At 41.4% G+C, this 14,799-nt stretch overlaps 1 protein-coding gene across 1 annotated transcript; it reads left to right on the top strand.

The window, feature by feature from the left end:
- The first annotated feature begins 3,924 nt into the window (after nt 1-3,924).
- LOC142788219 (uncharacterized) lies at nt 3,925-13,677 on the top strand. Its single transcript, XM_075884793.1, has 7 exons — nt 3,925-4,002; nt 5,452-5,511; nt 6,001-6,084; nt 6,989-7,142; nt 9,625-9,806; nt 11,897-12,090; nt 13,500-13,677. The coding sequence occupies exons 1-7, from the start codon at nt 3,952-3,954 to the stop codon at nt 13,510-13,512; spliced, it is 738 nt and encodes a 245-aa protein (XP_075740908.1). The 5' UTR covers nt 3,925-3,951; the 3' UTR covers nt 13,513-13,677.
- Nucleotides 13,678-14,799: the final 1,122 nt, after the last annotated feature.

Genomic DNA, 14,799 nt, shown 5'->3' with positions numbered 1-14,799 from the left:
TGTGAGTAGCTGCCATTCGTACTCTTGAATGTAGCTCCTCATAAAGAACCGCTAGAGTGAGCGACATGGCTCTGCGATTCCTTCAGTGCGAACCTGGGGAGCTATTGCCCATTCAATCGCGTTGGTCTCTGCGTGAAAGTAGCTCGTGATTTATACGAGATGAATTGCCAAGTTTCTTATAATCGCAGCTTGCTTGTCGAGCTACTCGCCGTGTTTTATAGACAACCAATGCGACCAGTCACTTATCAATGTTATTGCCTCATCATATCTGTCGGCATGTACATAGACCCCCTTAAATACTTAATGCGGGTCAATGTCTGCCAGTTTTACAGAACAACAATTTTTAAGCCTGAAATCGAGGAAAAGTGCTGCAATTGTGCGGTTTTCTGAGTGGAATCACGAATTTATATGGCACGCAATGCTGCAAAAAACTCTCTGTTTGACATGTAAATTTCATTTTCATTGCATATGCATCAGCACTACTCATGATATACACGCTAGTTACTTCAATGCGTGCAGTGAGTTACACGTAGAAACACGTAGAAAATTCGTGTAGACGCGCTACTTATACCTCCTGTACAGGATCATTCAATTCGTATTAAACGAGTAGCATCTATTATTCAAAAAAAAAAATTACCTTAGTCCACCTCGGTGGAGCAGTAGTGATGATGCACGGCTGCTAATTCATCGGTCCCATTTTGATGAAGTCAAATTACTACAGGTTCGCGTACTGCACAATGTTAGTGCACGTCAAAGAACACCAATGGTCTAAATTTCCGAAACCTTCCGCTACGACGCGCTTCACTCTAATGTCGCGGTTTTGGCACGAAAAACCCCTGATATTCTATTAAAAAAGTTGTGTCTTTTGGTGGTGAAAAAGAAAGATACATTAGATAAATGTTAGATAATTAGGAATGCATCGGTATTCCGGAAGCATTTTGAATCACAAGCATGCGTATAGATTTTTACTTTGTGGTAAAGGTTACTAAATTATAACTAGTTAAAAAAAACGGGACAAAGCAAAACTAACAATGAATACACTTATTGCATTGAAGAAGGCACCGCGAACTATGTAAAATAAGAAATTAAGAACACCGCTTTCTGTTATATCCTCCCCCTCCAAAAAAAAGAAAACTTCTAAATTACAATGTCGTTTTCACAGTGTGACGTTGCTTGATTTGTTTTGTTTTATATTTTGTCCACAACAGCAGGGACAGTTAAAGAAAAAAGACAGCCATATCTTTTCTTTGCAGGCGCGTGGTAAATTCACGCTATCTCCATGTCAACTTGGTTTCACATAGTATTAATTAGCGTGGCAATTTTTTCAATCACTATCTTTCACAAAGTGCAGTAACGCAATGTTTAGTTCGATGAGCCATGCACCATATTGTTCAAACAATTGTGCCAGTATTAAGAACATGTTTGTATATTACTTGCATTCGATGAAACTTTAACGGGTGCAGACAACACCACCTAGTACTCTACACCGAGAATGACACGCAAAAACACAGCGGTTGTGGCGGGTAAATATTGCCACGTTCCATTTCTCAAGTTTTGTTATCGCCCCAAAACACTACGCAATTCTCAGCGCAAAATGCGCGTGCAGTTTTCGAGAAGTTTCCGGACTTCAGTAAATCATTTCGATAAGATCACGCCTACTATGCGAACTGTACAGATTATTCTGGAACCTACGCCACCGCCAGCGATAACGCTAGAACATTCGATGGCAAGAGTATAAATGCCGACGCACTTCACCGCTTGTCAGTAGTTGATCGACGGTCGACGCTCCGTTCACTGCTATCTGTGCAAGACTGCTACTGCAATCGGACTTTCCGTTTGCCGGGCACAGGTTCGCCCAAATAAACTGTTAAATCGCAACACAAAGTATCCTGTCTTCGGCCACGTCACGACACCATGACAATATAAAAGTAGAGGAACGCGATCTAGAACTCTCATACTACCTTAGGAATGTTTTAGAAGCAGTAAAAGTTAATTGCGCTTCTTGTTCTTGTTGCAGATTTTCTACATCATGTTGGTCGTCACTGGAGCTTTTCATGCCACCACCGTATTGCACACTCCTGGTGAGGCTGCAGACACAGTTCAGTCGATTGGACATTATGCATCGCTCACGCATTTTTTGTTTAAATATAATTTGCGTGATCGATGGCCAAAACAGCTAATAGTTTGCTCGAGTGTGAATTATTCCTCTGCTCCGGATCTTCCATTGCCCATTTTTACCCCAGAATAGCGGTTAGCGTACGGTAGCCAACCAGGCACAAATTGCTTGACATATATTTCTTCCCCTCGTGTTTTTAACAAGACAGCATGAGAAACATGAACCCGTTTCGCGGAAGTTTCAGCGTTGGCTTTAGTGCCGGCATCGTTGAGCGAAAGATCTGCGCTGTCCATGGTTGAGAAATGAAAAATGATTGAAAGGAAATAAATAAAACCTTTGGTTTTTTGAGAATTGATCCCAGGCTTTCTGCTTGGTAAACAGGTGTTTTTGTAAATAGCCATGCTATTGCTTTAAACTGCTTCGGGAAAAACACTATATAAATTTTGTGTAGTGCAAGGAGTGTCCTTAACTATTGTAATACTGCGTGAAAGAAGCGTAGTCAAAACATGTGGATTGCGTGACGAGATAGTGTTGTAAAGCCACCACGCCCCCCGTACAAATCACTTGGGGATATTTAATTGTTATAACAAGCAAAAACGTCAACAAAGCAAGCCGTTGCGTAGGTCAGCATGTGCATTACGGACTCGTAGTGGGCCTTTCGCTGATTCGCGAAAAGATGCATCATGGCGTACTGGCCACTGTGCAACTACACTTGCAGTAGTAGGCACTCTGGGATATCAGGACAGGGTATCCTGCTGGTCTGAGAACTGGCTAACCTCCCTGTACTTCCTCCTTCAATCCTCCTCCTCCTACTCCTAGGATATCTCAGAACGCCCAGTATCACTCGTACAAACGTTCGTTTCCTTGTGGCATGGTTGTCGTACGCACCGAGAACCGACGTCATGCAAGAAATTTGAAAATGAGATAGATATGAGAACAGGGTCCGAATAAATTATCATGTTTTACTCTGAAAGGCGTAGCTCAACCGTCAAAGTCTTTTCGCTTTGTCTTTATTTTTCTTCTCTAATGTGGATTCTGGTATATTGTGAAAACAAAGCCTGAAAAAAATGCCAAGAAAAACATGGCAACTGCAATCAAACCGATGGAGTATTTTGTAACAAACCATTTCTGTTAATGACATTCCCGTTCACGTGCGCACGCCTGCGTTTAACATTTGCTGCGTATTGACGTGCTGTGCTTAAATTTCTCGCGCGGTTCATTTACCCGCCCTTCGTTGGGACTCCTTTCAGTGAGCTTCATGCTGATAATTATCCTTCTAATCTTCTCGGGGATGTGCATAATATTCTCGATGGTGCTGCTCATCGGGCTTTTTCTGGTACGTTGACGATTTACAAATTCTTCGTTCAGCATTAATGTATGTATGTATGTATGTATGTATGTATGTATGTATGTATGTATGTATGTATGTATGTATGTATGTATGTATGTATGTATGTATGTATGTATGTATGTATGTATGTATGTATGTATGTATATACGTATGTATGTATGTATGTATGTATGTATGTATGTATGTATGTATGTATGTATGTATGTATGTATGTATGTATGTACGTACGTACGTACGTAGGCACGTATGTATGTATGCAATACTAAACAATGATTTTCTAAATACCAATTGCCCTCATAACCTACTTAAAACGAGCTCTCGAGGCATTGAATATATGACGATAATAGTAATTCTCGTGAGGATGCTTAAGGAACAGCGCAAGCAATGTTTTGACATTAAATCGCTGTTGTTTTCTCGCTCCCTTACTCTGTTCTGATTCCAGGACAACCGTCTCCTTCTCATTCCGTGGCTGACGGTGGTGTCCATGACAACGGTTTTTGATGTTGGCATCTCTTTGTACTTCATCACCGACATGGTAAACAATTGCTCCGATTCAATTCCGCATGACTGAAGAGAGAGGTGCATTACTTGACAAGAAGCTAACGAAAGCCAATGCACAATAAATTACACCTTGCTTGTTCTAGGAATATATATTAAAGAGACGTTTGTTTCTAATACACCAGTCGCACCTGATTACTTACGGGAACTTTGAGCGAGGTCACTTCGAGGGACTTCGCCGTGAGTGCCATTTACAGGCTGTTATGCGAGAGAGCTTAGTGTCATTCGCAGCAAAGTACACTTGCCGGCAAGTGCATGCGCCAGCCTCACTTTGCCCCGAAGGAGTGCAGTGGTTTGCACATGAATAAGCTAATGCAAAAAGTGGCGCTCACAGTATTTTCAAACCATTGTTTTTGTTATCTGAAATATTGATATGTATTGGAAGTCATATCACAACAATCAATCTCGCTACTCTCTTCCTCTGACAGTTTGCGGCCACGTCCGCTAGGGGAGGGGGGGGAGGGTTGCGGGAGCATATGCCGTGCAATGGCCCTGCCTCTCACGTTGTTTGCTTCCTTGCACACGTGTAGGTCAGTCGTTCTCTAGTCGTTTGCAACGACGTGTGCCGCTGGTGCTCCTGAAGACAATGTTGTCCGACGCTGAGACGCGGGCACCAAAATAATAAATATACGTTGTGCTACCAATCCGCCAATTGTCACTTCCATAGTTTTCAAAGTACACTTTGCTCTCTCGTGTAGAAACGCAGCGCCATAGTGGCAATCTGTGAGCGTAAATTCAGTCGTCCAAAATTGCACTTTTGTTACCAGGTGTGTATTATTTCTGTCTATATATTATTATATATATTATATAATATTTATTATTATTCATTTATATATTATAGAATAATATATAATATTATATATTATATAATAATATATAATTTTATTTCTGTCTCGGCTGATGATTATTCGAGAATGTCTGTGTTCATGCGCCCATGCTGAGGAGCATGACACGTATGGCTTAGTGTCGTGCACAATTAGAGCTGAAAAGACTCTTGACATAACACGATGTTCTTTAAATATCCATGCCCAAAGTGTATCTTGTTCTAAAAGAGCTGCGAGTCAAGCTTCATTAGATTAAAAATATTTGGAAGTGTGAACGTGAAATAAGAGCGTGGATTGTCTTTTATGATAAAATTAATTCAGCTGGATGAAGTTGTTAAAGAATCCTTATTTCGGAAGATTGAAAATTAGAAATATTCCTGAAAGTGCAAATGCACTAGATTCATTGTGCACTATTTGTTCGTAACATTGTCACATCATATATATAAAAATATCGTATAGTTACATAAATATTGGAACAAATCAGCGCAATTCACTGTGTCGCTTAGCTTTCCTTAGCAGATGGAATCACAGCTGTAGTCCGTGACTACAATTTTTCACTGATACCTCTCATAACAATGGTGCGGCTTTCTTTGTTTCTACAGCAAATCAACGCCTTCGTCATTACTATGTACATCACCGACTACGCACTTTGCTGCATCAACGTAAGTTATCGTCGATAACGTTGTTAAAACATTTGTTGCCACGCACACACGCACAAAAGCACAATACACAAGTACTACCAATGAGCGAATAGAGTGTGAAGTGAAAGACTAATAAATAAACTTGATGCAAATGAATGTTGCGGTAACGTGACTTCGTGCTTTATTGATCATTTGCCTCTCTAAAGAAAAATCGCATCAAGCGAGGGGCAAGATATTATTAAAAGAGTATCAACAAACAAACAAACAAACAAACAAATAAATAAATAAATAAATAAATAAATAAATAAATCAGCTGGGGCACACAAAAATAGCTTGTTCCATTTATGTTCGTAATTTTTTTTCGTTCACACTTGCCAATGTGAATAAAAGCTGCTTGCAGCGACCAACAAGCCTGCGTTGTCGCCACGACAGCTTGCTTGGATTGAACGCTTTTTTTGCTTGTTTCGTCACAGCACAAATACAGAGGGCTTCCTCTTTTCTCCTAGGCAGGTATACGCCATACTCTGTGTCCTCTCTCAATACCAAGAGTACAGCGCGGGACACAGAGCCATGGGAAAGAAATCACGTCCCGGTGTAAGTATATCTGTCCGCTGATTTACTCTCTTGCACGTGTTACACCCAAGCGCAAAACCTGGCCGTGTGGTTCCACTAAGCGTATCACGGAGTCTGGAGGACACAGTTTACTTAGAAAGAAGTTTCCATCCTGCAGGATTAGGCGTGAGAAGGAAGGAAATACAGGAAGAATAAAAGAGAAAATCGAAAAAAAAAACAATAGCTGTCCAGCTGCGCACTTCGTTCAGGCTGGGCACCTCTAATGCGAAGGTTCGTTGATTTTTGTTCCTAGCAAGCGCTTCTTTATAGCGTGCCCCTAAAAACGACGAGATGTGTCTCTAAAACAAGTGCCTTGGTTTTGACTTGGAAACTTTGGTTTGACGTGGAAAAACATTAACCCTTCGCTGATACTGCAAGCGTTATACTTCTGCAATATTTACTCTTAATACTTCAGGCACCTGCTGTAAAAGAACCCCCCAGATAAACAGTGCCACCTACAAACAGTTAAATGCTCTACATTTTTAACAGAGTATATTGAATATTTATGAAAACAGTGAACATAGTTGGCCCTTATTACGAAATTTATTTTACTTTAACGTTACTGTGTCATTGCATGTCATTGCTGATTGTCAAGTTGCCTTTTGGGTTATATGTAGGTAAATTCATTATTTAGACTTATTTTGAGGTGACATTAATATTGCTGTTTTCAATATGTCGTTTTCTGGTGTTTTGGTGTTACATTTTGCACGGAAATCATACCACCCATATTTTTTTTCTGTGTTCCGTATTCGACTCAACCAAAAGCCAAAGAGAAGCTGGCGACTCGTCTGCACGCCAGCACTTTGTTATAAACCTGAATAAAAATAAATTTATCTTTGTATCGAAGAACGTTTCGTCATAGCTTTCTTTTATTTCTGCGCTGCAGCTTCCCGTACTTACAGGAGGCACTAACAAACACGAACCCCCAAAGTTGAACAGCCTGTCTACTTGGCCCAGTAGGACGCAGCCGACGCCGACGACAGTCAGCGCGACACAAAATACGACACAAACATCTCCTCAGACAGGGACAACATCCAGTGGTAAGTCACACTGCATCGCCAAGACACGTTACGTCAGCCTGAGCGGCACCTCAATACGAAGAACGCTTTGCTGGTATATTGATCATAATGTTGAAAGTACGTATTGCAAATGAGTCAGGCTATCGATATGAGAGAAAAAAAACTGTTCTGATTTAACTGTTTTGCTGTTCTGTTCTGTTTTAACTGTTTTGCTGTGGAGAGGTTGAGGTGCATATTGCCTCGGCTTCTCCATACCACAAAGTTCAGCAGCGAAAAAAAAAAATAATACAGAACGGCACCCAAAAATTAACAATACGGAAAAAAACTGTTTATATAGTTTGATGGCTCTCTTTTCAGCAGAACTACGCAGTCAAACTGCAAAGATAAAAATAAAAAGTAAAGGCACGTGGAGTTGTTTTTTCTGGCAAGAGATGTACGAGATCAATAGTTAAATACTTTGCTTCTATCCTGGCGCTTCTAGTTGTGTGTGAATCCTACATAAAAGAACGCCGCGAGCAATGTTCTCTGATGTGTGTCAATTCTCTCATTGTATCCACGTGGGGCACTTTTGTAAGAATTTATAGCGTGGGAGTATCGAACAAGATAACCGGTACCCAAAGTTAGAGTTACTGTACGTGACGAAGATATCTTTGTACAATAGCTCTACCAAAACGAGGGCGGCCAAGAAAGGCAAAAATGGTGCATGGGTTTCAATTGCTTCATGCGAAGAGTCGTATGTAGCTTTGAGATTTCGAAAAAAAAAAGCGGCCTACTATAACAACTACTAAGCAATAGAATTCACCCCAATGCAGCGGTTAAACCCAAACCCAGAAGAGCACAACGGCCTTATTGCTCTCAGGTGTCTAGAAAGAGGGAGTGTTGTACCATCAACCGACTCCGTTGTGTGAGTGTGCAGGCTGTGCTTGAATTTAGAGCATGGATTGCGCACATATTATCAACTCGGAAGACGTAAGCACCCCCGTAAAGAAAGCTATCGAACGGTGAAGACAACCAGACCGAACGCTGTTCATCGCTTACAACTTGTTCTTCGACTACAGCGCTCGCCTGCACGCATTTATTTACTACTTCGTCTTTTTCAACAACCCCTGTAATCGTTGTCTGGAGCAGAGACGTCATTCGGATCGTCCGATTGTTGCGCTCACTGGTGCTTCGATTTCGGTTTCACTGCTCGGTTTGGTTACGCTTCACTACGCCTCAGTGATTGCAAGAGGCCACTTTGTCGTTATATTAAAGCTCGTTGGGGGCGCTCGGCCTCTGCGAGCGCGCCGATTATAGAAGAGTTCGAGGAACGAATGTGCGTTCGCGCCTCGCACTGAGCGGCCGCTGGCAGCGGGCAGTCGCGTAAGAACTCTTGAAGAGTGAGAAGATGTCTGTTGGTGTCTTGGTCTCATTTCTGAGAGGTTTCTAGGCCTGCCGCAGCCCGAAATCCTACAAGCTACACTAGCTTTCTTGCGTGAAGAACTACAATCCTCCCATTTGACATGAGTGTAAAACTCCTCAAATAATAATAAAAAACCTAATCTCATTGTCTCACATCTTTTCTAAATAAATGATGTTTTTAGTCATTTTAGCATGCCCGCAGCCAGAGAAAAGAAAGGCATAGAGGATCTATCACATTTTTTTTCTGATTTTGATGATTTTGGACACGTCACTTGAAACAACCGTAATCATCACTGTTGTTTAACGTCCCAAAACTACGGCATCATTATGAGAGATGCCGCCGTGCTCCGGGAAAATCGACTACCTGGAGTTTGTTAACGTGCACCTAAGTACACGGTCCTCAAGCACTTTCGCCTCCATCAAAAATACGCCCGCCATGGTCTGAATTCGATCCCGCTACCTGCGAATCAACTCTCGAGCCCCGTAACCATTAGAACAACGTGTCGGGTCCTTGAAACGACCGGTATACACAACTATAGTACATACAGTCTGAAACACACACATAGCAACGAAATAATCTTTCATAAAATTTTGGTAGGTCGAGTAATGGTAAAAAAAAACTGTAACTGTGGTTGTGTGTTGCAAATCGCACAAGCGCCGTTTGGCTACGGGCTTAGAAGGGGTGAAGTGCAAGCTGGGTGGCAAGCGTCAGAATTTGTCGTTTGTCGTCGTAACAGGAACGCTAGATTTTCGGTCTTTACATAATCAGCATGATTCAAAATATAATCGAATCATTTTATAGGAGACATGGACGTATAAGATAGAAATTAGTATAAAAGACACCAGTAGGCCTACATAGAAATAGGGGTGCGTAAGAAAATGCATACGTTTTACCTGCTTATAATAGATGCCTCATATAATAAGCAAGAATTTCTCCTGGGTGCATAGCTCTTATAAATGGTTTCAAGTGTAGTATAAGAGGAAGGGATCTCCTAGAAATGATCTTTGATAATCCCCTATTATTGATGTTCTCGTCGAATTTTTCAATGTAGTCTGAAATTGGTATGTGTGTTCATGAGTGACAGCTTTCTCATTTCTGCAGACAAAGTGGTTCCTCTGGAGCGGAAACCAGTTTTGCAGATGATGCCGGCCATTCCCGAAGTATCGAATGCATTCGTATGCGGCCAAGAAGACATGTCGAGCAGCGCACGCATATCGACGGCCGAGACGTCGTTGCAGCCGTACGCCGAGGAGGCCGATCACAGACGAAACGACGCCGTCTTGGTGAGGAGACTTTCCCAGGCTTCGTGCGTAGCGCTCGCTTAAAGTGTTCAGCGTAATCATGGGCATGACGAACTCTTGTTATTCCTGACTGCGTTAGGTTCTGCGCATAAAGAAGGAAATCTTAATTATGTCGGACAACATCGACAACCTTCAACTTCGAGAAATTAAAATGATTGCACGTTGTTTCCAGCTGAGGTCTGAGATACATATGCTTGCGCCAAAAATTAGCATTTTTTGTTAAACTTGCGCAGCTTGCGCAAGTTCTCTAAGAAGCTTGCCTTAGAAGTTGGCAACATTGTGAAGTTAAGGGTTAAGTCTGAGCTATTCTTGCATGACGTCGTCACAAAGTTTACAAAGTGAGAAAGGTGTCCGTGTGTGTGTGGGGGGGGGGGGGCTGTTTTTGCACACATTTTACATTTCTCAACGGAAATCAAATGGACACTCTACGCATTTCCATTTGCAGGTTTACATTTCCTTAATCTTTCTTGTGTGTGCGAGTGCGTGCGCGCAGGAAGCAATGAGAAATTTTGACTAAAAGAAGCAGCGGGTGGAGCAATACGTTATTGACATAAAAAGTCGTCAATAATAGTGATCACCTGCTTCATGACCGGAAGCAGTTGGAGCATTAATTCTTAAGAAAAAAAAACTGGCGGAATAAATTTTACCTGTTTATTCCTTGAATGGCCCCTTCTCACAATTTTATTTATATTTTTGTTTTTAGTTAGAATTGTTAGCAGAAATTGCGCTGTGAATGATGCGTTCAAACCCCGTTTATTGTGCCCTACCAGTGGTGATACATGTATTTATTGTTTTCAAATAAGAAATAATTTTCAAACAGTTCTGAATTCCTTAGGGAAGTTATTTGTGTAGTGGGAATTTGGTAGTAGTGGCAATATGATGAGAAAATGTCGCAAGAGGACTTTAAACAATCTGTATGTGACAATACACGCAGGAAAAGAACTTGAAATGATAAATGTTCATTGAGAAAGCAGGAAGACTTCAATGACAAGAGGTAGAGAGAGGTGTCTATAAGTAGTTGAAAATGAAAGACGAAGAGGTTTACGAGGTGCTAGAAGCTGATTTACTGCCCTGCGCAGGGGTGCAGCAAGTGTAAAGAAGTTTAACGCGATAGCGCTAAAGAGCTCGTGTCGCAGAAAACCCGCCACTGGCGTTGGTTCCATTAGTTGTGAGTGAAAAATCGTCCGTGTGTCTGTGACTGAAACATAAAGTTGCCGAGGTAGTCGCGGGAGGCCGCTACTTGGCAACGCGTGCGCGCGCGATCACAGGGAAAAAGCCGCGCATTCAAAGAAAAAAAAAAGTGCTCAGGGTCATGAGGCGCGGTAGTTTTTTTGCCCTACCACCCTTCCCGGCTTAGCTTCCAGCGCTTTCGACGGGACAAGAGAAGAGATAACGTAATTGCAGCATGCGACAAACCTTTGTAACTCCACTGGCACTGGACGAATTCTTAAAATATTTGCGGCGTTGAATTCGTGAGGCAATAAGCTCTTCTATTGAATTTATTACATGGTTACTTGAAAACGTGTTTCAGGACCCCTTTAAAGCATTTGGTTCGACAGGTGTCACGACAAAAACGAGCCCATTCGGTGATAATAGCGCGCTGGTCCAATCTACTGTGTGCGTGTTTGTGTGCGTGCGTGTGTATATAACAAAACATATAAATAAGTATGTAATTAGCGGTTGAAGGGTGCACTAAGGGCCGGATTTCAATATTGCGTTCAACTCTTAAAGGTGAAGCTTAAGGGTCCCCCAATTTTCCTTTCATGAGTGTTAGATGTGAAACGTGGCCCCGCCGCGGTGGTCTAGTGGCTAAGGTACTCGGCTGCTGACCCGCATGTCGCGGGCTCGAATCCCGGCTGCGGCGGCTGCATTTCCGATGGAGGCGGAAATGTTGTAGGCCCGTGTGCTCAGATTTGGGTGCACGTTAAAGAACCCCAGGTGGTCGAAATTTCCGGAGCCCTCCACTACGGCGTCTCTCATAATCATATGGTGGTTTTGGGACGTTAAACCCCACATATCAATCAATCAGATGTGCAACGTGAACAGCCACGTACCTATCATTCTTTTCCTAGGACGTGAGCAAACTGCGGTCGAGAACGAGCGAGGACAGACTGTTTGTGCCCGACACAAGACATGCACGAGCTTTTACAGCAGTGAGAATTACTCACGAAAGTCCCGAACAGCCTCGGCTCGTGCTTGAAACATGCCCAGCATCTCAGGTGCCGACAACAGCCATCCTCGGTGGTACTAATGACCACCGAGAAAAGTGAGTGGTCACTATCTTTCTTTTTTTTGCGTAATACTGTCAATATGATCACGGATATTCACATGAGTTAGGAGTGACTTAAAAGGTGCATAGATATTACGATAAGTGCCATTCACGCAAGTGTACGATCGTTGAAATGGGCTTACACAAAATAAGAATAATGAAAACAGTAGTGACAACGGGTTTATGTTGTTGATAAAGGGAAAGAGATAACACATAATCGCTTCAACTCAGTTTCTTATGAAACAATGCAAAGTAGGAAAAGAAAGAAATATACAAAAACGAAGAAATAGAGAAAGAAAGGCACAATAAAGTAAGTGTGATAAGAACCTTCACCATTTTACATCACAAATGTCCTATCATAGGGGTAAAAAAAACAATATCAAACGCAATGGATATTTCACTTGCCGCTGACGATACATTTCAGCCAACAACTTTTTTGTCAGCAGTCGTCTGGTACAAATAGTTTGTAGACTAATGCATCCGCCAGCTACATTCAGTTATCACACAACACACAAGCGTACTGGAAACACCAAGCGCTTTGTGTGTCCTGCAGGCCCTGCTCATTTGTACGAGCCGTACAACAGTCTGTGTGTACATGATAAACTCACCCGAAATAACACTGAAAGAGTGGATAGCATGTTGGTCATTGCAATACAATTCAACCGGAGAAAAGTGAGTGCGGGTACTCAGGGCCTCCTAAGCGTTAGCGTTTAACGCCCTACCAGACTACATCGCCTTCAGTGATCAGCAAGGGGAGTAAAGGGGCGTTGAAAACTTTCGATACGCCATGAATGAATGAATGAATGAATGAATGAATGAATGAATGAATGAATGAATGAATGAATAGACAGACAGACAGACAGACAGACAGACAGACAGGCAGGCAGGCAGGCAGGCAGGCAGGCAGGCAGGCAGGCAGGCAGACAGATGGATAGACAAATGAATAGATAGATAGATAGATAGATAGATAGATAGATAGATAGATAGATAGATAGATAGATAGATAGATAGATAGATAGATAGATAGATAGATAGATAGATAGATAGATAGATAGATAGATAGATAGATAGATAGATAGATAGATAGATAGATAGATAGATAGATAGATAAAAAATCCTCAGCATACCTTCGCTTCACTAAGGAATGCTTCACATTCAAATGTAATAATAATTAAAAATGAGGTGGCGCAGCACACAGCAAATACGGAACCACCGTTTAAAAAATGAATAGAGATAAATACAATCATATGGCAAAAAAACCACTTTGTGCAGGTAATTCCAAAAGAACGAATGTAAATACTATACATATATATGATAAAACACTTGCAAATATATAAACGACTCGTCATTTGCATATAAAAGCATTTCAATGCGATGTCACCCATATGCTTGCTTTACCTTTACAGCCCCGGAACATAAATGGATCTTCCCAAGCCCAGCAGTTTGAAGCGACCTTCCTCAACAGAAAAGTCCGGATCTACGTAATTAGCACAGACTGTTCAATGAAGACAATTTTTGATACTATATTTGGGCAATATTTTATAAGAGCATCTAGCCTCTTCGCTTACTGCCTTAGAGTCAGCTTGTAACCACAATACCAGGAGTACCGGCTCCTGATTGAATGGTAGGTTGGTATGCTTGCTGTTCCATTTTCAGTTTGCTTCACTCTTAAAAGGTGCATAGATATCTTGCGCGAGTGACCAAGAAAAATGGTCCACTTTAAACGTGATGTGTTTATGAAAGAAGAAAGCTTAAAATAACCTGTTCTGTTTGGCAGCTTTGACACCTCAGTATAATTACATGTGCAAGAGGAACCTCTCTAATATTGTACTTCGTACTTATATACTGCGGCATTCCTTGATCGGTTTATGTTAAGATCTAGTATCATAGGTCAGTATTAGTCTAATACATCTATATTAGGCTGATACAGTATGATACATGAGTGTTAGACTGCACAGTACTGCATAGTACATAAGTGTTAGATTGCTTGTCGCCCAATGTGAACTGACAGTAATATTTGAACTGTATCACACTCTGCTTCAGGATTATGCAAAATGGTTACATAATGTAACTGCGAGTAGTGCAGAATCCATATATTCTTGATTTTGCGCTAGTTTACTTAATATAAAAGTTTTGGAAGCGTATAAGACGTCATCCTGCATATGACATTGCCATTGACGGAGGCAAACTTGTACGTGCTGATTACTTTTTTTGCAAAGATGGATAAGTTCGCTATTTAGTTTCATGTAGAAGTTCGCCCATCTTCATCCTAATTGGTCAGGAATATTCTGCTCACTATGAGCGTATTTGTCTTTGTTTTCTCAGACTACGTTTGAGATTGAACCGCTGTACCAAGCATTCATACCATGTGTTTTCTGATCTTTCGCAGATCATCGACTTGCTGCAGTCAAACCGGTCATCTGTGCAAAGATTGTTACATTCTTGATGTAACTGTATTTTGCATGAATGTGTTTTCTATAGACTGATGGGAAATAAGAGAATATTTTAGCTCGAGCACGCACACTCCGTCAATAAAAAGCCATAATATTCCGTGTATATCAAAAGTTTCCCGGAAGAATAATGAACGTTTTATGCACAATTTATGTTATTTTGATTCAATTAAAAGATATATATTTGAATTTTTGTATTGGACTTGTATTATCAAGAAGCTCCTTTCACTATGACATTTTTTATTTCAGTAGCTGT

This window comes from Rhipicephalus microplus, chromosome 2, assembly GCF_043290135.1.
Source record: "Rhipicephalus microplus isolate Deutch F79 chromosome 2, USDA_Rmic, whole genome shotgun sequence".
NCBI classification, from domain to species: domain Eukaryota; kingdom Metazoa; phylum Arthropoda; class Arachnida; order Ixodida; family Ixodidae; genus Rhipicephalus; species Rhipicephalus microplus.
Note: the sequence above shows the minus strand (reverse complement) of the source record. Positions and strands in the feature narration are given on the sequence as shown.